The sequence below is a fragment of the Lissotriton helveticus genome, chromosome 6, assembly GCF_964261635.1.
Source record: "Lissotriton helveticus chromosome 6, aLisHel1.1, whole genome shotgun sequence".
NCBI classification, from domain to species: Eukaryota; Metazoa; Chordata; class Amphibia; order Caudata; family Salamandridae; genus Lissotriton; species Lissotriton helveticus.
This window is the reverse complement of record NC_136067.1, coordinates 1472335938-1472362091: the sequence shown is the minus strand read 5'-3', so window position 1 is coordinate 1472362091 and position 26154 is coordinate 1472335938. Positions and strand designations below refer to the sequence as shown.

General features: G+C 43.5%; 1 protein-coding gene across 3 annotated transcripts in view; it reads right to left on the bottom strand.

Annotated features, from left to right (window-relative positions):
* Positions 1–26154, bottom strand: part of LOC144763565 (uncharacterized) — an 803973-nt gene that overhangs the window by 724051 nt on the left and 53768 nt on the right. For all 3 annotated transcript variants that reach the window (XM_078649286.1, XM_078649284.1, XM_078649285.1), the window contains exon 4: positions 24851–24900. In XM_078649286.1, coding sequence (XP_078505412.1) covers positions 24851–24900 — 50 coding nt within the window. The remainder of the gene's footprint in view (positions 1–24850; positions 24901–26154) is intronic.

The following is a 26154-nucleotide window of genomic DNA, read 5'->3' as shown; positions in this document are numbered from 1 at the left end:
ACATGCCTTTCAGTTTTTTCTTTGGCCTCCACTGTTCAGAGTGATGGAAGGGGTGTTGAAGCATATGGCGTATACTTTGGTGTTCTAGGGTGATGTGTTGGTCTGGGGGGAGAATCACCATGAGTATGACACCGTGTTGATGGAAGTGTAGAAGAGAAAGAATGCAGGAATAACTATTGGTCTCTTAAACTGTACATTTGGTGAGAGGGAGGTGGAATATCTTGGCAATGCATTGAATCACAATGGCACAAAACCTAAGTTTAGTTTGGTGGAGGCCACTGAAAGGGTTCCTTCTCAGCAAGACAAGGAGCAGTTGACAGCTTTTCTAGATCTTGTGGAGTACTACGCCAAATTTGTGAACCATTTTTCTGAGATGGTACATGTGCTAATAGAGTTGATGAAAAAGGGTGTGAAATGTACGTGCTCAGGAGAGTGTCCGAAAGCATTTGATATGGTGAAGGGGGAAATTGATAATGCAGATACTTTAAAGCCATTTGATCCCAAAGATAGGAAAATTGTTGTGGCTGAATCCAGCAGCTATGGGTTAGAGGCCGCATGAATACAGGTGCATGAGGGTGGAGAAATAGAAGTGGCATTTGTGCCACATAAATTGAAGGGTACGGAGAGTGCTTACTCCACCATGGGAAAGGAAACACTAGCATGTTGGTGGGGAGTGCAGCATTTCAGGATATTTGTGCAGTGAAAGAAACTTTGAACAGATCATAGATGTTTCATAGAGTTGATCTCCAAAGCTGGTAATGGCAGAGCCACACCTTGCATTGCAAATTGGCTTTTTCGCTTTCAAGAGTTTCAGTCCACATTGGAAAATGTTCCAGTGGTGGAAAATGTCAATGCTGACTGCATGTCCAGATTACGGTTGCAGGATGTGGTGGTAGAAGCAGAGGATGATTGGGCTGTGACGGAAGTCTCAGATGTGGGTAAAGCCATTAGAAAAGCCGAATGGAAGGAATCAGTACTGCACAATTCATTGTTGGTTAAATTGATGTGTGTTGCCTCATTCACAGCAGTGGAACATGGTGGATGATCTGGAAATATTCAAGAACATATGGAGTGAGAGGTCGGTGGTTGATGGAGTTGTGAAAAGGGGTAATAGGTTGGTAGTGCTTGAGAGTTTGCAGAAGAGGTTGTTGGAGTTATTGCATGAAGGACATGGTGCATTTCTGCCATGAAGAGAAGGGCACATGCTGATTCTTGGTGGCTAGAAACAGACAGGAAAATTGAAGGGTTTGTCAAGGAGTACATTCCTTGCTGGCTGTTGCTGGTCTCTCTCTGGTCACCCAGCGCCTCGACACCTTTGGTTTTAGTGTGCTTTATAAATACTATCCTATGTAGTGACAAATTCGATCTGATCCAGGAATCACAAATTAGTCCTGTGCCATTGCCTGATTAGCTTGTGATAAAGTGGCAAATTATATCTGTGGACCATTTGAGTGTTTAGGTACAAGTGAAAGGTTTGCTGTTGTGATGGTGTATGATTGTTGAAAGTGGCTGGAAGTGGCATTTATGAGTGAGGGGAAGACCTGTAGTTTAATTCCTTGTTTTGAGGATTTATTTTGGAGAGAAGGATGTCCGGCTGAAGTAGTGAATGACAATACTCCACAATTTATATTAGAAGCATTTTGTGGTTTTCTGGAAAAGTGGGGTAGGACTCCACTATATGATCCAAGGGGTAATGGTTTAGTGGAATGCTTCAACCGTATATTGGGTGACTCTCTCCAGTTAGCTTTGTCTACTAATTTGTGGTGGAGATCACAGGTAAAGAACATGTTGTGGAACTATAGAACCACTCCACATACTGTCAAAGGAGCATCACCATTTAGTCTTTTGAGGGGAAGAGTACCTTGTACTGTGGTCAAACCTGCTTGGATGGTAAGATATGGAAAATCCAAGATAGATTATGCTAAAATGAGGAAGAGAGTGGGGAAGTATCAGGCCAATTATTGTAGGAGATTTAATGTCTGGTGTCTGGATGGTTTGTGAAAGCAGATGAGATGGTTTAGGTTTGCTGAGCCAGTGTTTTGTAGTGCCTGGACTTCTGCAACAATCGTGTCTCTATTTAAAAAAGGGGGATTGCATGTCCCAAAGTGTTATCGCTCTATATCACTTATTGACAGTATGGTCAAAATTATTGGCAGAATCATTTATGACCGCTTAGCTAACGGGGCAGTGGATAAGGGTATCCTCTCACCCTTCCAATTTGGTTTCCGCTCAAAATTAGGCACAAATGAACAGTGTCTGAACCTAGCTTTAATAATCTCCAATTATACTAATGCCAGGCGTTTTCCCATTTATCTTGCTTTAATGGATCTGTCCACTGCTTTTGTCTATGTGGACAGAACTAAGCTTTGGATAATGTTGTTGGACTAAGGAGTGGACCCCTCATTGATCCATTTTTTATTTTCAATACACTCAGATCTGTCTCCCAGAGTGCGCTCAAATTCCTATGGTGAGCTTTCTGCTGCCTTTCCCTGGAGGAGCAGAGTGTGGCAGGGTTGTATATTGGCTCCGTTTTTATTCATACTATATATAAAAGAACTACCAGCCCACTTAACTTTGCTGCCCTTCAGACATTCCTAAAATAACAGGCACCTCAATTCCCACGTTGCTCTATGCCGACGACTCAGTACTGTTTGCCCTTACCACAAACACACTGAGGCGACAGGTGGAGCTTTGCTCCTATTTGTCAGACCTGAACCTGAAAAACAACTATACAAATTTGCACATCATGTCCTGTGGACCAGAGAAGATGAGGCTGAATAAAATCAACCTCAATGGGCAAGACCTAATGTACATGGATAACCTTTGTTACCTAGGCTTAACCTTAAGTTCTTCAGGATCTTGGACTTTCCATCTGGTGCAGGCCAGCCAAAGGCTTTGTAGAACTGCAGGGACTGTCTGCAATCTTTTAATAGCAGAGACTAGAGGGTCTGTTCTTCCTCCTGTAAATGTATACAACTCTTAATGCACCAGTGCCGCCACGTATGGAGCATGTGTCTGGGGTTTTTATCATGTGTGCTGGCCTCCAGTCTGAGAAAAAATGCTTTTTTCGGCAGCTATTGTGTTTACGACCTACCACCTCCAGCTTTATTATACATTCCGAATTGAATCAGGCCTATATATCATACAGAGTACACATGGCACCACTCTTACTATGGGTCAGTGTGTGGACAAACCCAGCGGCAAAATTATGCAAGGACATTATACTTGATTGTCTTGTGCCCGAAATGGCTTTTTGATCCCTTGGTTAAGTTATATTTAGCCCAATTTCTGAACCTTGGGCATATCTGCCTGGTTTTCTGAACCTAAAAGTATTCGTGAACGTGCAAAGGCAGAGTTGAAAGTAGCATATATGGAATATAGTGCAGATCTAAGAATGAACACTGAGTTGGCAAAATCCTCAGTTTTAACCTATCACAGATCTTTACTACCTGGACTACTTCCCGTGTACCTGTCCTCAGATCTTACAAGATGGTAAAGATCACTACTTTTCCATTTCAGGGCAGGATCCATTTATTGGTCACCGTTTAAAAAAAATCGTTATTACTGATAAAGCAGACTCACTCTGCCCCTGTGATAATCAATCTGCACAATCACTTTTACACTTTGTTTTTTCTGAAATTTGTATAGTTCTGCACACAAGCATTTTATTTAGCCTTTGCTTCGCAAATCAGGCTTGCGACAGTGTAGAATAGCCTTGCTACACTTACAGTTTTTCAGCTCACATGAAATTTCTTGCTCCGTGTGTGCTTTTTTAAAAGCTGCCATTCGGGTTAGGAAAACTATGAATGGCTAATTTTGCATTCATTGGCCCCCTATATGGTCAGACAGCACTAGATTGAGGCGGTCCTTTCTTTCTTGTTAGTATCAGCTAGGGGCACAGGGCAGACCTCAATAGTGGTTTTTGTTCTATTGTAGGTCTGTGAGCATTCCTCCAAGCTTTTCAGTGTTTTTGTATTTCTTTTTAAACTTGGTCTTATGATGAATTCGGCTACCGAAACTGTGCTGATGCAACTGCATTTTTAAGTGCTTTTAAATCAAATCGAAATTTGGATTTTACTTATTGCTAAATTGTGGAATTTGTGTTTGATATCATGTGCTTTTATGGTCTATTCTACTTGACCGAATAAAGAATTTTGATTTTGACTTTAGTGTCTTGAAGGAGTGGGTGAGGAGTTTGTAAATGGGGAGCCAGAAGACCTTCTTCAGAAGTGTTGAGATTAGAGTGATTCAGGCTGCCAAGTTCTGAATGATCTGCAGCCTCCTGGCGAGGTTCTTGTTGATCCTAGTTACCCTTATTGGATTTTTACTCTTTTGGTGACATTTTATTTATTAAAATAGTCTCCATTTGACTTAAATTGGAGTGGGAGTTTTATTGCGTGTAATTTTAACTTTAACTGTTTTGGTACTTCAAAATGCTTCAAATTTTCTAAAGTTATGCAAGTCTGCTCGGAGCCATTTTTACCAGGAGTTGAGTTCAGGTTTAAATGACTGAAACCTTTACTGGACTTAATGAATGCTGTCATTACTTGTTGTGGACTACCATCCAGCGCAACTGAAAATGCACTTTCTCTCGTATGTATAAGACACCCATGGGCTAGAGTCAACATACAACATACAATAAATATGTGAGCCATTATTCAAGAAACCATCTGTGCAATCTAAAAATGATACTGAACATAGATTTATCACTACATTCAATGAGCACCATAACAGTCAGACAATCCCTATTGAGGCATTGGCATATCCTCCAGCAAGATCCACTGATTGGACAGGAGATTATCCTGAAACCCTCCATTACATACTGCAAGGCCTAATCCATCAGGGACATTTTGGTTAAAAAAAATCAAGTCAACATTCACAGTAGTTGGTTGAGACCCAATAAAGGCTTTAAGAAAAGCAGTAAATGCAAAGCCTGTTGACATGGAGTTAACATCACAGAATTCATAACAGAAATTGGAGAAAAAATACGGATCCAGAAAGCATTAAATTGTAAGTAAGAATATGCTGTATACATGCTTAGGTGTCTCTGCCCTAAGAGCTAAATGGGTGGTACCAAATACCAGGTTCACAAACTTATTAAACAGCACATATGGACAGTGAGAAATGAGGTTGACACTTCCCCAGTAGCGAGACATTTCAGGGACTGCTATGGAAGCAACCCCAATGTCCTGACCTGCAGTGTGTTGGACCAAGTAATGAACTCTTTGAGAGGGGGAGACAGAGAAATTATACTTAGGCATTTGGAATGCAGATCCATCTTGAGAATAGAAACAATGGACCCCTTGGCTTGAATACCGGCAAGGAAATGTATATGTATTTGTAACATCGATTAGACAATCTTGGTCTATGGGCCAGTTGTAGGAGCCCTAATACCGGTCGGAAACGGCCGATTTCAGCCGTTTCCGACCGGTATTAGGGTTTTCAGATGTAGGGGGCTGAAAATAACAGAATCGGTATATTTACCGATTCGGTAAAATTACAGATTCAGTAAATTACCGAATCGGTAAATATACCGATTCTGTAATTCCAAATGTAGGTGGCACAGTTTACAGTGCCACAGGCCCTTAAGAGTCGGTATTTTACCACCCAATCCTATTGTGTGGTAAAATACCGAATTCAGGTGTGCATGCACATCTGTGCATGCACACCTGTGCAATGTGACACACAGACATGCCCTTAGGGCATGTATGTGTGCCACATGTCACACAAGCCTGTACTTGGGGTGCTAGAGGGTGTCAAAGTGACAACCCCTGCACCCTTGTAGGATTCGGTATTTACCAATTCGGTAAATACCAAATCGGTATTTCCATTTGATTCCTATGGGCTTCAAAGCCCATAGGAATCAATGGGAAATACCGATTCGGTATTTACCGAATCTTACAGATTCAGTAATTGTGTTTTAAAAATTACCTACATCTGCCTCCTAATTTACAGATTCATAAATACCGAATCGGTAAAATTCGGTATTTATGAGTCTGTAAATTTGATTTACCTACATCTGGCCCTATATGTTGTAATTCTTTTATTGCTGCACGATAAGAGTGCTTTGTTTTTTGTATTCATACCAACACTGGTCAAGCCCAAAGGATGAAGAATGACATCCTTCGGGGTGTGTGAGGGCAGTATGATGAGGACACACAAATAGAGTAACACACAAAAATAGTTTCTTCCTCTTTCCTCCTCTACAAGGAACAGTGACTCCCTTTGTGTATTAGTTACTTTTGGAGAGCAAGGGTCACTTGACCTAATAATCAGCTCCTAGTGTCCCCCCTCTCTATAAATAGGTTTCTAAAAACTAGACACCCGGGGAAGTCAAGGGAGGTGTGGCTTGTGTGGATCTCTCAAAGTTTGCCTACCCAGAATCCCCTGCAAACCTCAAATTCAGCTAAAAAACAAACATAAAGGGAAAAAAAACACACTTTCCTTAGATTTCTGTCTGGGATCACGGAGTTGACACAAATTTCCTACCACCCAGCGTTTCCTTGGTCTCCTGATAAAAATTATACCTCACTTGTGTGGGTGTCCAATGCTGAGTCAGCCTAAAAACGCATAGAAAAAATAGTGCTTTGAGATCACTTTGCTATCCACTCAATGTCTATTTTTGCCCCTTCCCAATCGCAGGCCCTTGGGCCCAGCCACACAAGTGAGGTATCATTTTACTCAGAAGACTGAAGGAAATGCAGGGTGGTAGGAAATTAATTCCAGTGCGGTGAACCCAAACAGAAATGTGAGACAAATGTGTCATTTAGCTAAATTTGAGGTTTGTGGGGGATTCTGGTAAAGAAAACTTTGGGGGTCCCATTTATTTTTTGGGGGGCAATCGGCATGCCCATTCTGGGCAGTCCCAACCCCCATACAAAGAAAACAATAGTCCCTGGTGCCTAGTGGGTTCTGCCACCCCCCGGGGGGCAGATAGGGGGATACTGCATCACATGCCCCCAAGGGGAGGCAGAAAGAAATCTGTCCTCATTTATGTGGGGTGGAGGCATGGCCATGCGAATTGTTTGAGGCGCCAACCCTCTTTTACAAAAAAAAAATACCTGGTGTCTAGTGGGCTTCCTTTCGCCCGGCCTGGGAGCAGATCGTGGGTAATAATAGCCATCTACCCCCCATGGAAGGTAATAAGACTGTCCAATTATTGTTTTGGGGTTTGAGGCATGGACATGCCCATTTTGGGAAGTCCCCACCCCAATGTATAAAATGAAAAAATTAAGAAGAAACAATCCCTGGTGCCTAGTGGGCTTTCTGCCACTCCTGGGGGGAGCAGATCAGAGGCAGTTTCCCCATTCTGCCCACTTGGAGGCAGAGACTGTACTATTTGTGTTTGGGAAGTGGGGGCACAGCCCAATTTTGGGCAGCCCCCACCCCTACGTATTAAAAGAAAACAACAATCCTTGATTTCCAGTGGGCTATCTATCCCACCAGGGTGAGGGGGGAGAGATGAGGGGTAATTGCACCCATCTGCCTACCGGGGGGACAGAAAGACTGTGGCTAATTTCTGGAGGAGGTGGGGGCATCGGCATGTCCATTCTGGGCAGCCCCCCCCCCCCCAGAACTATGAAAAAATAGTTCCTGGATTCCTAGTGGACTATTGTCCATCTGCCCCCCAGGGGGGGCAGAAAGCAACTTCCTACAAGAACGTTTGGGGAGCAAAAGCCCTTGCCCATGGGGCCGGTCTCCCCTCCTTGGAGTCTAGAGGGTGGATCACCCTACTGTGGCAATCGGCAAGCAGGGATCCACTAGGGAGGAGTACCATTGGAAAGGGGCGATTCTTCCCTTTCCAATGATACCTCTCCAGTCTGCCTTGGAGCTCAGTGGCTGAGATTGCCTTTCGATTACCGAAGCATTAAAAGTGAAATGAACCCATGGGCTCATTTAATTTAAAATTTTCGTGAAATTATGTCAGCGTGCTTTGCATGCTGTTAGTCATTTCACTGAAACCCCCAAACAGCCGCTGGTGAAGCTATTACCCAGCTCCAGAGGCTGTTTTGGATGAAAGGGAACCCCTCTGGTACCTGCACCGGAGGGATTTCCAGTGTCATGTGCACAGACAGCCGGAAGCCGCGGAATGCACATGAGCATGTGTCGTTGGACGGCTCCCAGCTGTCGGGCGCATAGGAAGGGCTAATAAAGGAGGACCAGATCTTTTGGTAAGTTTTGATTTTATGCTCTGTGGACAGGTTAGGTTTTTCATGCTCAATAGGTTTAACATTTTGTGAAGCCATGCAGGTTAGTCTGGGATTCTGTCCTACCCCCAGGGGCAGAGGATAGCTTGGCTTTTTGCACCACTCCCAGAGCTAAGGCCATTTGTCAGCCTTCTAAAGATTCATTGGATATGTTAATTGTTTAGCAGACCTGCTATGACATACTGGGATGTGTGAAATCGGAGTATATATATAAAAAAAGTCTATATAGTCTAAAATCCATCTCCCAGTACCAGGGCAATTCCAGAGTAGATGCAACAAAGATCCTGTATGTCCACAGCTCTTCCAGCGCTTTATGCTATGCTCCTGACAGCATTTCTCTATCCAGGCTGGAGTTGGCTCCAAGTATGATGCGATCTTTGTGTCAGTTTGTGTACTAGACTGTATGCCTTGTGAGACAGAAAATGTCTTCCCATTCCTTGCATGTAAGCATTCCCCAATGTTCTGTTTCCCTCCTGTATTTCTCTTGTAGGGTGGTGAGGCTCTGCTCAGAGTGTAAAGCTCGGTAATCAAGCAACTGTGTTTGTCATTCTGGAAGATACATTACTCAATTGGAATAAGTGATCTATGTGCATGCAGCTTACCCAGAGACTAAACTACAGGTATTGTATATGGTCTGACTCAGGGAGACCATAGTAGTTTTGTAGACTATCGGTGCATAATTCCTTCTGTATCGCACAGACTGCCACTTTTTACAGCCAACTAGCTGCCAATGTATGAAGTTATTTGTTTGGACTCCTGGGGTGATATCTAGATTAGCAAAAATAGGAGTATCGGAGACCAGTAAATTAGCCCTTTACTCAAAGCAATTCTGTCCCAGACTGCCAAGGTGGGCATAATTTTAGAGGAGGAGTAAAGACTCAATGTCCCATGCCTCTGAGGTAACCAGGGACATTTCAAAATACATGCATCAGCTAGTGCCTGATCCATGAGCATCAGTGCTTCTCAGATTTTGTATGACACCTTTGCACCATATACCAGTGTTGTGCTGCCTGGTAGGAGTGATATCGGGGACTCCTAATCCGCCCTCATTAAGCCTATAAATCAAGTTGAGGTGCATGCATGGCCTCTTCCTGCTCAATACAAACTTAATTATGGTTTGCAATGTGTGAAGGGCATTTTGATAGGGGCGGGGGGTCCCAATGGAAGACACTGGAACACAAATAGTGCTTTAGGCAAGATGGCCCTATTTAAGGCAGTACTTGTGCTCAACCAAGACAGCCAATAATGATGCCAAATGGATAAATAGCATTTGACTTGTAATGGGAGCAAGTGATATTTTATCTCTGCTGCATTTGAAGCTGTAGGAGTTAGCTGAATGCCTTGATGTGGGATGGACGTATCAGACCGTGTGATTGCGTATCAAGCATGTGAGCTTAATGTGCCTGGGCAGGGCATTAGGTTGGGACCTGGCATTTCTGTAAGTTAACTTTAAACCAGCACAACCCCAAAGCACTGCAGCTCGTTTATTAGAGCAGACAATGAAACAAGAGGGCCAGTTAATGCTACAATCATGTCATCTGCATATAAACTAATAGTGTGAGTTTCTCCACCAAATTATACCCCTGTAATGCAAGGATCTGTTTGTATGCGTTGGGCCAATGGCTCCATATATAAAGTAAACAGAAGCAGTGACAAAGGCCCCCCCTGCTAGATTGTCTTCTATGTATGGGTAAGGAGCCAGAGGATACCCCATTCACCTCCACTGTGGCCCTGGGGACATGTAGACACACATAACCTATTCCTAAAGTCAAAGGGCTTCCGGGTGCCAATAAAGTAAAGCCAGTGAAACCATTTGAATGCCTTTTTGGAGTCCATAGCAAGCAGCAGCGCCTCCCTTTAGAACCTCTTGACGTTGGCAATAAGATGGAGTAATCACTTGGTATTATCCCTACAGTTTCTAGTAGGTATGAAGCCTGCCTGGTCCAAGTCTATTAGGGAGAGCATGTAGGGGTTAAGGGACACATGCATCATTGTTTCCGTTTGCGATTTCTTGATTGCGAAAATTAAGGAATCGCAATTAAGAAATCGCAAACGGCTATGCATCAAGAAATCGCAATTTTTTTGCGATTTCTTAAATTTCCTTAATTGCGATTCACAATTTGTGAATCGCAATTTAGGAATCCCTGGAAGCCTGGAGGCCCATAGGAATGAACGGGAAGCCATTTTCATTTCGCGATTCGCAATTAAGGAATTCCAAAATGAGAATGCTATTTCAAGGGTGCAGGGGGGGTCCAAAGGACCCCCCCCCCCGCACCCCTGAAATTTAACTTTAAGGGCATGTGTGTGTGTAAAATGAAACTTTGAAAAATTCACGTTTGTGCATTTTTCAAAGTTTTCGCAAATTACCATGAAGGTGAACTTCATGGTAATTTACCTCCCCCTATTTGCGAATTCGCAAATTCTAAAGTGTGATGCATTGCATTTAGGAAATCCCAAATTGCGATTTCTTAAATGCAATCGCAATTTAAGACATCGAAACATAATTGTGATTCCTTAAATTGCGAAAAAATAAAAAAACATGATGCATCCCAAAAAAGGAAATTGCAATTTACCTTGATGCATGTGCCCCTTAGTCTAGTGGCCAGTAAGCTAAAAATGTTTACCGATCATAATCAATAAAATAGGTCTGAATGCACCGCGACCTGAGGGCACCGCATGCCACACAGCTGCACTTCGCACTGCGGTACAAAAGGGGGTGGTGATGGACGGAGCATCTGAACCAATCAAACACTCACACCCAGTCAACAGATCTGGGTTTAATCCATCACCGTTCTTTAGCCCACTCTGCCACCCCAGTTCAGACATGGCCCTATGCAAATCAGTCTGACCCTGTGCCTCATGGGAACAGTCCAGCCTGAACTGCCAAGTCATGCCTTCCCTGGACCTGAAACAAGCTTCCTAGGACCGGTGTCTGGCATTTCAGCCGTCTTCAGCCAGGCTTGCTTGAATCCAGTGGTAAAGTGAGCAAGGGACTCAGGTCTGAGCATACCCTGCCAACTTATGGCGAACAAAGCGGTACAAAAGGGGGTGGTGATGGACGCACTGCAGCACCCGATGCCAGCCGACGTCGGAGCGCCTGACTAACAACAAAGAGTTCGATCTGCAACCCGTGTGAGTTCAAGGGCCCGACGACTCCTGCACCAACCTCCGAAACCGACACCTGTGGACGCCACCCTTTCGGGGCTCAGAGAGGTCACCGATGCCCTGCATTTCTAAAGGTACTGTTTTGCAGGTCTTCCCGATCCCATAGCTGGCCTGCGACGCCGCGGTCAGCCAGAACTATTTTGATTTGTTGTTCTCGATGCAGTGATAGCCCCAGACAATGCTATCAACTTCAAGGAACTTTATTTCAAGTCTATTTTGATAACTGAAGATTTCGAAGTACTGTATTAAGGATTTTTATCATTTTTGGTCTTGTCTTAAGTATATACAAATATTGGATATTTTTCTAAACTTGTGTGGTGTTCTTTTCTAGTGTTTCCACGGTGTTACTGTTGGTTATGTAACAATCCTTCTCACACTGCCTCCAAGATAAGCCTGACTGCTCATGACAAGCTACCAAGGGGGTGAGTAGCGGTTATTTTAAGAGTGTAACTCCCTTATCTTGACTAGAAGGAAGGGTCCCTACTTGGACAAGGTGCAAACTATTGCCAACTAGAGACCCCTATTTCTAACAAGCAGTTTATTGTTCCCTAGATAAGGGAAGTTTGTGAATGGATCAGGTATATTTCTCATGGTCTGAAAAGGAATTTAGGAGCCTGGTGATGACCAGGGCTAGAGTCTTCAGGTTTCATCTAGCTATGGCAGAGATCACATTGTCTGCCCAGATAGGGGTTTCAAGGGTTTGAGTTTGGCTTGGTGTGAGTTTAGTCACTGAAACCTCCTCCAAATATTTAATCATTCAGGTCCTGGCAGGTTAAAGAATCTGGTAGAAGCTGCAAAATGTTGATGCTATTTGTTCGTCGCCAGACGGTCTTTCCCTTTGGTTTTTCCATGTCTAATCCAACTGTTAGCCAACATACTTATCAATTCCCCACTGTTTACTGTTTTTGGTGCCACCCACAATGGGTCTACTGCTGTTGCTCCTGTGTTGTCCCACAAGAAGTTAGAGAGCTGCATTGACTGCTCAAATGTCATCTTATCATTGAAGGATACTGTCCCACAGCCTCCATGATCTGGGGACCCTGCTCTCTCAGTCGACATGAAATACAATAGACCTTGGGGCATGATCTGAGTCATGTCTTCTATATGCACTCTACGGACCTGTGCTTGTATTACGGATGTACTCAGGAAATGATCTATGCCTGCCTAAGTTTTATGGGCAGCAGAGCAGAAGGTATAGTTCCTGTGATTGGAGTGTGGAAGTCTCTACAGGCCTCCATGCCACACTCCCACAACCAGGCCTCTGGTAGAGAAGGCCGCTGTCTTGCCAAAGTATTGGCTGGACCTGTCGAGATCGTTGCTCATTACTAGGTTCAGGTCACCCCAAAACGTATAGCTGGGTCCAGAGTGTGCAAAATCTCAGATATCTAAAGTTAAGAAAACATTCCTGGTGCTCATTGCGGGCAAATATAGTCACTATTTTGAGGCATGGACCACCTTGCTTAATACAATATGCCACAAGCCTCCCTCTAATTTCAACCATCTTTTAACCATTCCGAAAATATAGCCAACCTTTCCCCCTTTGCAGACCCAAGACCCAGATGAGTGTTGCTGGGTCACTAACATGAGAGACTTCAATCTGTGCTCATCCTTTGTGAAAAGAAGTCTATTATAGTAAACAGATTTATACCCCTCTCTCTTCCAAGAGGGACAGGATTGCAGCACTCTTAGTCGGGTTATTGAAGTCTGTGTTACTTTGATATCAAGGGTAGTAGATTAGATAACACCATGCGCGTCCCAGAGGTCCCTGAGTGTAGCTGATGGTAAGCAGGCAGAAAACATTGGGTTGATAATCTTGGGGTCTGTGGAGAACTGTCAGATTGAGTTGTATGGCAGACCTAGGTGTGTACGAGTGTAGTCCCTAATCAAAACCCAAACCAAAACAAGAACTTGATAACCACCGTGAAGTTCATTCATAATGGATTACAATAGTCTTGTCCAATGGACACTGTCTAGACTAGACAGTGGCAGCCACCCCATCGGGAAAATACAAGTAACCTCCAATCCGCTCTCCCAGCCCTGAATATTTCTCATTGTAGTCAGAGTTATGACCTGTAAATGACACTCCATCAGGTGTCTTGACAACAGTCACCTTTATAGGTCAACCTCTTGATGGCCCATCTCTTGTAACAGTTTCTCCAGAACTGCTTGCCACTCCTGTGCAATCATGCTGAATTAGGCCGTGACCCCCTCAGTGTTGAACGATTGCTGCCATGATTGGTGGGTCTAGCAGGGGTCCAATCAGATTTCTTGGGCACACATGGAGTGTCATGGTCTGGAAGCCCCAACACTCGGCTGGCCTCGGATATCGTTTTGATTTGCTGAAGTTTGCCATGCCATTGGGAGTACAGTGACGAACAGTGTCCCCAGCCATATTGGACCTCCTTGCTCTGTAGGTAATCAGTTTAAAAAGAGTCCCTGCACAATTATAGTGTGAGCTTAGATAGGTCCTGGAACAGGGCTTGCAGGAGGGCTTGAAAGGTGAGTGGGTCAGTGTACCCAGCGTAAAAGTATAAACGCAAGAAAAATCCCACACTGATTTAGAATAGAGTACATTTTAATTGATAAAATGAGACCAGAACAAAATCAAATCAGTAAAAGCAGAGATATGCAATTTCATAGTTTGATAGATGTATCGCCTATGAGCACAAAGCATTAATTGCGGTCATCTGGTCCTGCTAGACCAGGGTAAAGTCACAAGTTCAGGCCAACTGCGATGGAGGGCAGGCCAGATACAGGAACAAGATTAGTCCAGTTGAAAAAGTTACCTTTTGAAAGTCTGGTGCAAAGAGTTCTGTTCATGGTGGAGGAGGCCTCGAGGAGCAGGAGAAAAATGTTAATGGTCATCATAGTACAATTAGCTTGTCGGGCATCTAGGACGTCTTCACGTTGGCTTTCACTATTGGATAGTGTTGCAGTAGCGCAAACTGCAGATCCTGTGTTGCTGGTGTTGCTGTAGCGTGAAGATTCGGGTTGCACCCGGCTAATGAACCCATAGCTAGGGCATTACTATTCCTGGATTGCTGTGCTCCAGTTCAGGGAGGACCTGGCTTGGCAGATCGGGCTAGACTGTTCTAATTGGACCAGGTTCAAGACTGATTTGCATGTTGCAGGGTCCAAACTGAGGTGACATGATGTGCAAAATAATGATGGATTGGTATGAGGCCTCAAGTATTTACCAGCGGCTGAGATGAATTAAGGCATTCCATCAATCACTTTGAAAACTTTCTAAAAGTGGTATTTTCAGAATTGTGACTTGTAAACCAACTTTACCATTAAAGACTATTTTACTTACAATTAATTTCAGTCCAAACTTGATATACCTTTCTGTTCCCAATCAAAGGTCAGCATATATTAAATGTAACAAGGTAACTCAGTATTATTGAATGGGAGAGATGGGTCTTACAGTAGTTAAAAATGACTTTAGCAGTTTCTCACTGCTAGGACATGTAAAAAATAAACCCACATGTCCTACCTATTCAATACAATTAACTTTGTCCTATATTTAGGGCCTACTTTACAGGTGACTTGTAGGGGACATAGACCAACGAACCTGGGTTGTTGCGGGGGGAGCTGAGGACCAGCGCTTCCCTTCCACGCTAATCCCGCTGCTTTCCCCAGCCTGCCTGCACTCCTGACGCTTCCTCTGACCACCTGGACATCGCGGCTCGGAGGAACGGGGACTACATCCCCCAGCGGCCCCATCGCCACAGGAAGGCGCGCACGCCCTGTCCCGCCCCCAGAGGTGCTCTTAGGACAGCGAGAGCCCCGGGGGAGCGGGGGACATAGACATAGACCAACGAACCTGGGTTGTTGCGGGGGGAGCTGAGGAACAGCGCTTCCCTTCCACGCTAATCCCGCTGCTTTCCCCAGCCGGCCTGCACTCCTGACGCTTCCTCTGATCGCCTGGACATCGCGGCTCGGAGGAACGGGGACTACATCCCCCAGCGGCCCCATCGCCACAGAAAAGCGCGCACGCCCGGTCCCGCCCCCGGAGGTGCTCTTAGGACAGCGAGAGCCCCCGCATCGCAGGACACGCACGAGCGAGCCCGGGCAGAGGGCGGGACGTCTGTGGCCGTCCGGGGACGATAGGGGACGGGACGGGCTATCCCCCTAAGAAGCCATTATGGGTAAGCGCAAACAACTTTGTAATGGGGGCCAAGGGAATAAAAAGACAGAAATCCCACGAAAAGCAGACACTATCATATCATATCTTACTTCAGCTGTCGGAATGATTACAAAAGAAATTGCAAACGCTGAAAAAGAACTGGATTTAACTGTATCGGTAAATGAAGAAGCAGCCCATCCCGATGAAGGGGTTACACACAAGACCATAGATTCTCAGCTTGAACCTCAGTTGGACCATAGCCATGTCTCATTGCTAGCAGCTGCCCAAATTAATGGCAGCCAGGGACTCCCCAAAACCCAGGAGGACACAGAGTCCGTGTTAATTCATCCGGGTAAGGGCAGGCAAATAAAGAAGTGCAACAGGAAGACTAAACACATCAATAGCATATTGGAGGATCTGGATCTAGAACTGGAAAATGATCTGGTCAACAGGTTAAGCTCTAAAATTGAAGGGCTTATTAATTTGCACCTAGAACCGGTACGGACTAGCATCGTTAAAGATATAATTGATGTTCTTAATGCGTGCGTAGTAGGACTGTTAAAAAAATGTGCTGCTCTGGACAGCTTTGTCCAAGAGTTTTGTGGGCAGCTGGACAAAACTCCAGCACCTCAGACCTTGCACCAAGGGAATTCAGCGCAAAGTGATACTCCGATTACACATCCCAATATAGCACACGTACCGGTTGTTAATACTGCCCGAGTTGGGTCGGTCCCAGAGGGGGGTGCGAGGTCTTCTGTAATTGAGAGCAGAAATGTAGTAAAGCAACATAGGTCTACCCTGGTTGGCCAACAGTGTCGTGGCAAGGATCTCGATGTGATGCCATGTCAATTCAACCTACATCTCCCACCACAAGCTGCTCCCTTAGTGGTTGTTTTAACAGGGGTTCCCCCACTTAAGAAAAACGGGTTAGAAAGCAACCATGAGCTCATGGAAAGAACTAAAATATGGTGTAATAATTATTCCAGTGGGGACACTGATATAGCGGCCAGTATAAACATGGTGAGAAGAGTACGTTGGGTGGGCAGACAAAGAAAATCACGGGAAGGTGACTGTGTAGTAATTAATTTCAAAACTCTAAATTTAGCAGACCGCCTCCTATGGGACGGTTCTGAGTTGTCAAACTCAGGCATTAGGCCCCTCTCCCTTGGGTATTTTTATCCACCCCCTCAAAATAGAGTATGGGTCCCAGCTGCCCCTATGGCGAAAGCACATGCACTACACACCAATGCAAATAGTTGCTCACAGCCAGTGCGAGAAGGGGGGATTCCACTCAGGGCTACAAACTCAAATACCGAGACTCAAAACATTATGGGGTGCACATCAGGAAACCGTTTCTCCCCACTCTCAGGTTTGGAGGAGAACGATTGACTAACTAATACCCAGGTACAGGCGGCCATAGTGAGGTTACCAGCTCTATCCTGTAGAATATTGAGCTGGAATATAGCCAGTCTAAGGGCCACAAAGGGTGATGAAACTTGGGAGAGGTTTTTAAAGACATTTGATATAATATCACTCCAAGAGACTTGGGATCCTCTAACTGTTTTGCCTTGGATGGGTATTGTCAGTTCAGTATACCAGCGAGAAGGAGTATTGCAGGGAGAGCGAAGGGAGGGCTGATCAGTTTGTTCTCCATAGAGCTAAAGGGCTCGCTCTTGCAACTTGACACAGGTTGTGTGAATTGTTTAGCAGTGGAACTTTCAGTCTCTGACACTAGGAAAGTTATTTTTATAAATGTATATAATTCCATGGAAACTAGTAATAGCCTAGTCATGTTAGAAAAATTTCTTTTAACTTATAGTCTGAAGTCAAATTGCTTTGAGATCCTATTGATGGGAGATTTCAATATCCACCCCTGTGAAAACCTTTGCATTAATAATGCGCATGAGGGTCCACCATTCTCCATAGCGTCCCATTTTTACCATACCAAGCAGGGGGAGGATTTAGAACTTATTCTAGCAAATTGGAACCTCTATGAGTCAGGATGTGGGGTGGTCGAAAATAGGATCCCGACGTTCAAAGGGAAAGATAAAGGTACAATCATTGACTATATATTTTTAACATCATTCATGTTATCCAACGTTTTAAGATATTTTACTGAAGTTTCTACCTATAGTGACCATAATCTGGTGGTAATTGAATTGTCACCGGGCGATCCATTATCCTTTAGGCCCACATCACAAAAGGCTGTGAGGGAGGTGGCTCTAATGGATCAGGGGAGAAGACTAAAATGGGCAAAAGTAGTCCCAGAGACCCTCTTATCTGAAATTCTATCTAAAGTAGAGGTAGAGGTAAATATTTGTCTGGATGCTAAGTCACAAGGCCCCGACACCATTAACGCATTTAATAATAGCTGCGCACAAATAAATCAAAGTTTATTTGTAAAAGGAAAACAGAAACCGCAGACCGGCAAAAGATGGTTTGATAAAAGCTGTTCAAAATCACATGCTGCCCTTCTCAAGGCTCTAAAGATCACCCCCAGGGACAGGGGACTTAAAAGCAAACCGGAGACTTTCATATAAACAAGCATTAACTGCAAGAAAACGGGAGCTGCGGGACGAAGCCTGGACAAAACTTTTGACACCTGAAACCTTAAAAGATAGTGGGAAATTTTGGGCAACTGTTAATCAGCCATTGTTTACAAATGATGACAACTCCCCTCTTGATTGTAACATTATGGACGATGTCTGGATAGCCCACTTTGAAAACATATACAGACTTCCTGCCCATAGACAAAAATCGGATTTTAATTTGCTTGAAAACATCTCATCACCGTTGGTTTTTAGTGTTTGTGAAGTAGAAAGGGCAATAGGGGAGATGTCAAAGAATAAGGCTCCCGGGCCTCATGGGGTCCCAGCTGACCTGTTCAGAGCTGCCCCAAATCTTTGGTCCAAAATTGTAACTAATGTTTTTAATTCGGTAGGGCCAAATAGTCTGCCAGCTTCGTGGGTCACATCGATCATTATTCCGATCTTTAAAAAGGGTGCTAGGCAGGACCCCTCTTGTTATAGACCCATTTCCCTGATCGATTCTTCGGTTAAGGTGCTGGGCCGTGTGGTCCTGCATAGACTTAGTGAGCGGCTGGAAGATAGAGGGGTGCTGTCAATTGCGCAATATGGCTTTAGATCTAAACGGAGCACTATTGATCAGTGTTTAAATCTCTGTATTTTAGTAAATAACTATACAGTAGCTAAGGAGGGGTCCATTTACATGGGTTTTATGGACCTCTCCTCTGCTTTCGATCTCGTTAATCGGTCGAAGCTTTGGCACATACTTTTAAACATGGGAATTGATCCACCTTTAGTACATTTTTTAGCATATTTGCACTCGGGCCTTACTGCCACAATTGGAGTTAACACTGAGGGGTGATGCACTAGACACTAAGTCAGAAAGGGGGGTTAGACAGGGGTGCATTCTTGCACCCCTGCTGTTTACACTATATATAAACGCCCTAATGTCACAACTGGTGGAGGTTTCCGCGGATATCCCACGTATAGGGGTAACTGGTTATACCAGTTCTCCTTTACGCGGACGATGCCGTTCTTCTGGCTCGTACTGGGGTAGGCCTGCTAAGGCTGCTAGATGCATTTGGAAGCTTTATGGAGAATCTCGATTTAAAAATAAATGCAAAAAAATCCCAGGCCATGATTGCAGGGAATGTGAATCGCACAACTAAAATCAAAACCTTCTTCTGCAGTGGGAAGTGGTATCTAGAGTGCCTACATTTCCCTACCTGGGTGTCGTCTTCGACGAAAAGGGTAGTTGGCGCCCACAAATTAACACCCATAGCATGACATTTGCTAGGACTACCTCAGCATTAATGGGATTCTCGAAAAAGCTTGGGGCCAGACCAGTTGAAGCACTTTTAAAAGTCTACAAAGCTAAGTGTCCGGCGGTTGCCACGTATGGCTCTCAGATCTAGGGTTATACACCACACGAAAAAATGCAGATAATAGAAAATACATTTTTGAGAGGAGTTTTAACCATCCCACAGTGTACCCCCACTTTCACAATTCATACTGAACTAGGGGTTGGATTTGTTACTGATCAAATTAGAATAGCACCTTTGATATATTAGCTAAAAACCCGGTTAAACAGAAATTTCCCTTAATCATATTCTGAAAAATTGTATAGCACTGAATAATGCAAATAAAATCCCATGGTTGTCCTACATAAAATCTGGTTTCCAAAAAATAGGGCGTCCAATACTTTTTTCCTTACCTGAAACTATAACAAAAAAGGACATCGCTCTGACAAAAAACGCCCTGTTGAATATACTATCATTAGAGCGAGAGGAGATGGAAATGGTAAAACCGTTAGCAAGAGCCAACTATGCCCTAGTCAGCTGTCCAGGACCTGAACCGTATCTGATTAAAGTAAATAACCCATACCATCAGCATCTTTTAATCAGATTTCGGTTCAATCAGATACATTTTTCTTTGGGCTTTTTTCAAACCTGGGGTTCTCCCGAACGGGCTGATCCCTGCAAATGCGACAATTTTTCAGTACAGGATACTTTACACTTTTTTATGTTCTGTGACCGATACCAGGAGTGTAGGAAGAAGTACTTGCTTTCTATCCTGAGGGAGGCGGGATTTACACAAGTGAGGCCAGCTTTGCTGCATCTACAACAACTCCCCACGTGTTATGTTCTATGTCGCCTGTTTTTTGGTTGCTGCTATCCGTATCAGGAACAAGAGTCCAACACCTTCATTGACCCCATTTAGTTCAGAATAACATTTCTTCTTTTTATAAAATAGTTTTAATGCACAGTAAAAATTTTAACTCCGTTTTAAAATGTTTTTTTTAAGAATACTCCTATGCACGTGACAAAAGAAACTAAAATAAGTATAAAATGTATAGGATGAATTTTTTAAATCTAAAAATGTGTAAATTAATTGTTTTGCTATTGTAATGATTGTACCATGACCTTTCATGATATTAAGTTATCGAATAAAGTAAATTTGACTGACTTGTAGGTTTTAAAAAGGAAGATTACCCTGGCAAATGTTTATTTTGTCGGGTCAAAAGTGGCAGACCAGAGACTGGTTTTAAAAGGCCACTTTAGTGGGTGGTACAATCGGTTCTGCAGGTCCACTAGTAGTATTTAATTTACAGGCCCTTGGTATGTGGTACCACGTTACTAGGGACATAAGTAAATTAAATGTACCAATCAGGTGTACTCTAATTTTACCAGGTTTTAAGGAGAGAGCCCAAGCACTTTAGCTTTGTGGTAAAGTATCAGAGTCCTGAAGCCAACAACAACGAATTCAGCAAACAGGAGGAGGGAAGGCAAAATGTTTTGGGGAATACCACGAAAAGGATGTAAGGTCTAACAGAATGTAAATCCACTAATGTTTTGGGTTTTCCAATTTTCTGAAGTGCAGACATATTCCAAGTGAATTGCCTTTATGCAAACATAAGAGAAATTGAGTGAATGACAGCTAATTTCATTTTGTCTTCTCTTCCTCCGACTATTGCAAGTGCTCTGCTTTGCATAAACAAATAATTGAGTAAACAGAATATCCTCTTGCCACAGAGGAAATGAAAGCATGAGGGTAGAAAGTTCCACATGCGAGCAGCATTTACACAAAAGGAGCCCATCCTCCAAGGTAAATACTCCTAGTATGGAAAAGGTACAGAAAGCAGGATCAGAGATGGCAACTTGAGTGATGTTAGGAATGGGGGTCTCTAGTTGGCAGAGGCAGGTACCTTTGTCCAAATAGGGGCCCTTGCTATAGGGGCCCTTGCTTCTAGTCAGGGTAAGGGGGATACCCACTTTAGATAACTCCTGCTCACCCCGTTGGTAGCTTGGCATGAGCAGACAGGTGTATCTCCCAAAGGCAACGTGTAAAGTAGTTGTACCAACACGCACAGTAACATAGTGAAAACATCACAAATGGACACCACACCAGTTTAGAAAAATAAAATATCTTTATCTAAACTAAACAAGACCAAAATGACAAAAACCCAACATACGCAGTTAGGAATATGACTTTCAAAAGGTTTCAAGAATTTGTACCATAGAAAACAATGGATGATTGATTTCACACCCAAGTACCTGTTAATGCGTCAAGTTGTACAAGGCCAAACAGACGCAGAGAAAGGAAGCATTAGAAAACACAGCGATGAGTGAGTTCCTGAGTCCTTGGGGAGGCGAGGCGACAGTTCTGCTGCACACAGGGGAAGTAATGCATCGAATCCGGCCTGTAGAGAGAAGAGACGTAGAAATACAAGACGATTCTAGTCTGCGGGTGATGTGTGGATAAACTTGGGGCACAGGTACGATGCATGACACACCAGAGGTGATGTGTCGCTTTGCGAGTCTTCACGCCATACGGCGTCGGTGCTGGGGGCTGCTTGGTGAGGCGTCGCCCAGCGGGTCTCGGTGCGTCTGTTCCGTGAGACTTTGCATGGCTTTGCACCGGTTCTTGCACAGACTAGCAGCAAAACCCACCTCGGAGTCCCTGTAACTGGAAGGAGGCACCTCTAGCAAGGGTAGGACTTACAGATGGCAGAGTTGAGCAGCACCAGCAGATTTGCAGGAAGTTTTTTGTGTTCCCGAGACTTCTTAACATGAGGCAAACTCTACTCAAGCCCTTGGATATCTTCTTCAATCAGGGGACACAGCAAAGTCATTTTCCTTTCCTTAGCAGAAACAGCTACTGCAGGCCAACCCCAGGCACACAGCAATCGGGCAGTACTTCTCAGTTTATCCAGCTCTACTCATGTGGGTGGCACAATCAGTGCTGCAAGCCCCCTAGTAGCATTTGATTTGCCAGCCCTGGCACACTCAGGGCACTTTACTAGGGACTTACTGGTATATCAAATATGCCACTCCTGGATAACCAATCACAATAACAATTTACACGGAGAGCATATGCACTTTAGTGGTGATCAGCAGTGGTAAAGTGCCCAGAGTCCTATAGCCAAAAACAACAGGCCAGGAAATAAATAGGAGGAAAAGCAAACCTTTTGGGGATAACCCTGCAAAAAGGGCCATTTCCAACAAGTGACATGGTATATAATGTGCGGCAAAAATGGAGAGAACCTTTTAAAGGCCACATGGGCGATGCATTAGTCCTCTGGTAGTTGGCAGTTCAGGCTGGACTGTTCCCATGAGAGACAGGGTAAAGACTGATTTGCATATGGCTGGGTCTAAACTGGGATGGCATTTTGAGCAAAAGAACAATCTATTTAACCCAGATCTCTTGACTGGGGGTGAATGCATGATGTATTCAATATTTTGTCCATCATTTGATTGTATAACACTTTCCGGCCTATGTGGAATAGTTACGCCCAGACGTGGGTCTCTTGCTCACTGTGCCACTGGATTTAAGCTGACCTGGCTGATGAGGGGTAACAGCCCGAAACTGGTCCCAGGATTCTTGTTTCCGGTCCAGAGAGGACCTGATTTGACAGTTCAGGCGGGGCTGTTCCCATGAGGAACAGGGTCAGGACGGATTGCATATGGCTGGGTCTAAACTGGGGTGGCATGGTGAGCAAAAGAACAATGGATGTAACCCATATCTCTTGACTGGGGTCGAATTTATGATTTATTCAGCATTCCGTCCATCTCTTGTTTGCGTAGCACATGGTATATAATGTGTGCCGATTAGAGGATCTTTTAAAGGCCACATGGGCTATGCAGGAGTCTTCTGGTACCCCACTCCCTTAAGTAAGTGAAGTCAATGGAGCGCCAGGAGTACGGAACGCAATGCACTCAGCCTGGGAGGCTACATAAAGGACTCTGCACGGACTGTGGTCTCTTTATTGCATATAGATCCAAGCCTTAGTATAATTGCCTAATCAAGCCTGAAGTAGATAAGAGCAGTAACTGATCATGCATTACGAATGTACCTAGAAGAGGGTGATCCTTGTGAGGGTTCTCATGTGGTACTCCATGGATCTGTACTTGGGAAAAACTGGTTTGGGTCCGGTACTACACCAACATGTTCTCCCTTGAACATGTATGGGGACTGATTTCAGCAATTTGGACCAAAGGATAAACAGGGATGAAAAGGAGTAAATGCTGAAGGTTATTCACAATCAATTTAAGGTGACCTTTGCGAGTTGGACAGGAAAATAGTTTACGACCACATTTCATGAGCTTATCAAAATCACTTAAGAGCTTATCTAAGTTTAAGAGCTTATCTAACTCTCTTCTACGTTTCTGTGACCAACACAACTACAGATGTTAAACACATAATTGATTAATCTAGAGTAACGTGGATCATTGATTTAGAAGTTAGAGGACCAACCTTTGAGAACACCAAATTTCTTTGGGTAAGGCTTGAGCTGTAAGGTGTACTAGTCCAGTTGGTGGCCAAGTGGTCCTTTTATAAGGCTTGGTCTCGGACACCAAGGCAGAACAGGAAAATTAGGAGGATGTTGCTGGTATGGCACCAAGAGCCTCCAACAGGTCTAATAAGATCTGTCCCAAACCGAATACCATTGAACACCAAAGCCAGGTCTGACACTGCACCTTCAGGAGGAAGAAGCAGGTGTTAAAATGTGTTAACGCTAAGGAACGGATCTATCACTGCCATTTAAAGTAAACCTAATGGGTAATTAGCGGTTAGGATAAATGTTAATCATGTCTCCAGGAAACATTCAGCGCTTTAAGCAGTCCAGCAACTGTCTCCTATTTTAACTCTATGGCCATACATTCCAAAAATATTTGTCCATTGAGTTGAGTCTTGTAAACGGCCGTCAGTAGTTGGGTGGTTTGGGAAGATTAGACAAATGAAATGACAAAATAGGTCATGAATGAAGCATGGGCACACAATCCTAGATACAAACTGAGCTCTGCGATATGTTGCAAGATGGGCAGAAAGGGCTATTCATAGGGTGCATAGATGATGCAACTCATTTTTGGGAGAAATGCTTTTTTTTGTAATAGGATTAATTCAGTGCATTTGGCAAGTAGTTGTAAATCAACTGGACCAGCCTAGTCAAGATGTATTAAATGTATACTTTTTACCACTGTAACGCTCTTGTAGTTCCGGATCTCTTGTAGGACAGTACTTTGTATCTGTGACTCTACGTTCTTATTTAAGAGTGCAAAGAAAGTTAAAGTAGAAGTGTGGCATGATAGGCAGGGTTTAGACTCCACTAGTCTAGTGACAACCATTCACTGACTGAATCCACAACACAATCACTACAATAATTCACAGTTTATCGCTTTACTTCAAGGGCACTGCCACTTACTAAGTAAAAACGCAGATTGAGGACTAAAGTCACTTTTTATCATCTCATTTCTTGACTAAGTGTGAAAATTAATTCCGAACTGGTGGCATATATAAACACAAATGTTTTAAGATTACAGTCTTACCTGTGCTTGCTTTAATTTCTCTTCATATTGTTTCTCAACTGCTTCCAAATCTGTTAAATAGAGGTAGATGTTACAAATTTCTATAGCATCATTTAGCAAAGCTAAATTAAAACTCAAACTAACAATGTATACGCTCTAAAAAGCATTTTCCATCTGAAGGAGTATTAATAATTTTAAAAAAGTCTCCTACATCACATTTATCTTTTGGAAAGTCATCCTAAGTTGTCTATGAGAATTGTCAATTAAGGAAGGTTGATTCTTGTTTTTAACAAATTAAAATCACTAGAATGTTGGTCACCGACGAGGACAAGCAGTCAGTGACTACAGAGTGCCCCAGTGACATAGTAATATTTGTATACTCAAATGTTATAAGCAAGTCTGCTGGAACGAGCAATTCTAGCTTTTAAATCAGCAAAAGGTAGACTAGCAACAGTTATTATATCCTTCTTTATTATGAGCACCTTTGGGCAAGGTTACAAAAAATAGAGTGGTGGTTTTGTTAAAGCAATTGTGTCCCAAAAGCCACATGTTGACATGTTTTAGACCTGCTCTATGCCCATCTGGATCATGGGGCTTTCTTCAAGACCACTTTCATCTTCTACCCTTCAAAATAATGGAACATTCTACCATCTAATAGTACAATAGTGTGGACTTCTCACGCTTGTGAAAGCATGCATGTACAAACCATGACAGTACTTGTGGGTGAGGATCCTATAAAATAATCTAAGCGATTCCCACGGACTTAAAAAAAAAAAAGAAAACCCGGCCGAGAATAGAGATGCTAGAAGCCCCCTCTTATGGTAGTGAGCATAACATTAATCCAATCAGATCAAAAAGGTTTAATGCCAGGCAGAAATACTAGAAATAATCTTAGACTTCGACATGGCTGTATAGAGGACACAACCAAAGACTTGGAGCAGGCAGTTTTGTTAGCTTTAGGAAAAAAACATTGCTTTTCATTTGTTTGACTGATCCAATGTAATGGTGGTTCTTGATAAAAGGGAATCCAAAGCAATTATGGTCAAACTATTATATAACGCTCACATGGTTAGAGTGGGGGGTGAAGGGTGTCCGATGAGTTATATTCTTTCAAGAGTGGCACGAGACAAGGGTGCTACCTATCATCTATTCGGTTTGTCTTGATTCTAGTGTCATTAGCATTCTGGATTAAAAAGGTTGCCCTGCTCAGACTTTAAATGGGAATTCCAGTGGGATAAAATATCAATGAATGAAGATGACATAGTACTATGTTACATACACCAAAGCTTCAATGGACAGAATTCTACAAATGTTCAACATCGTTG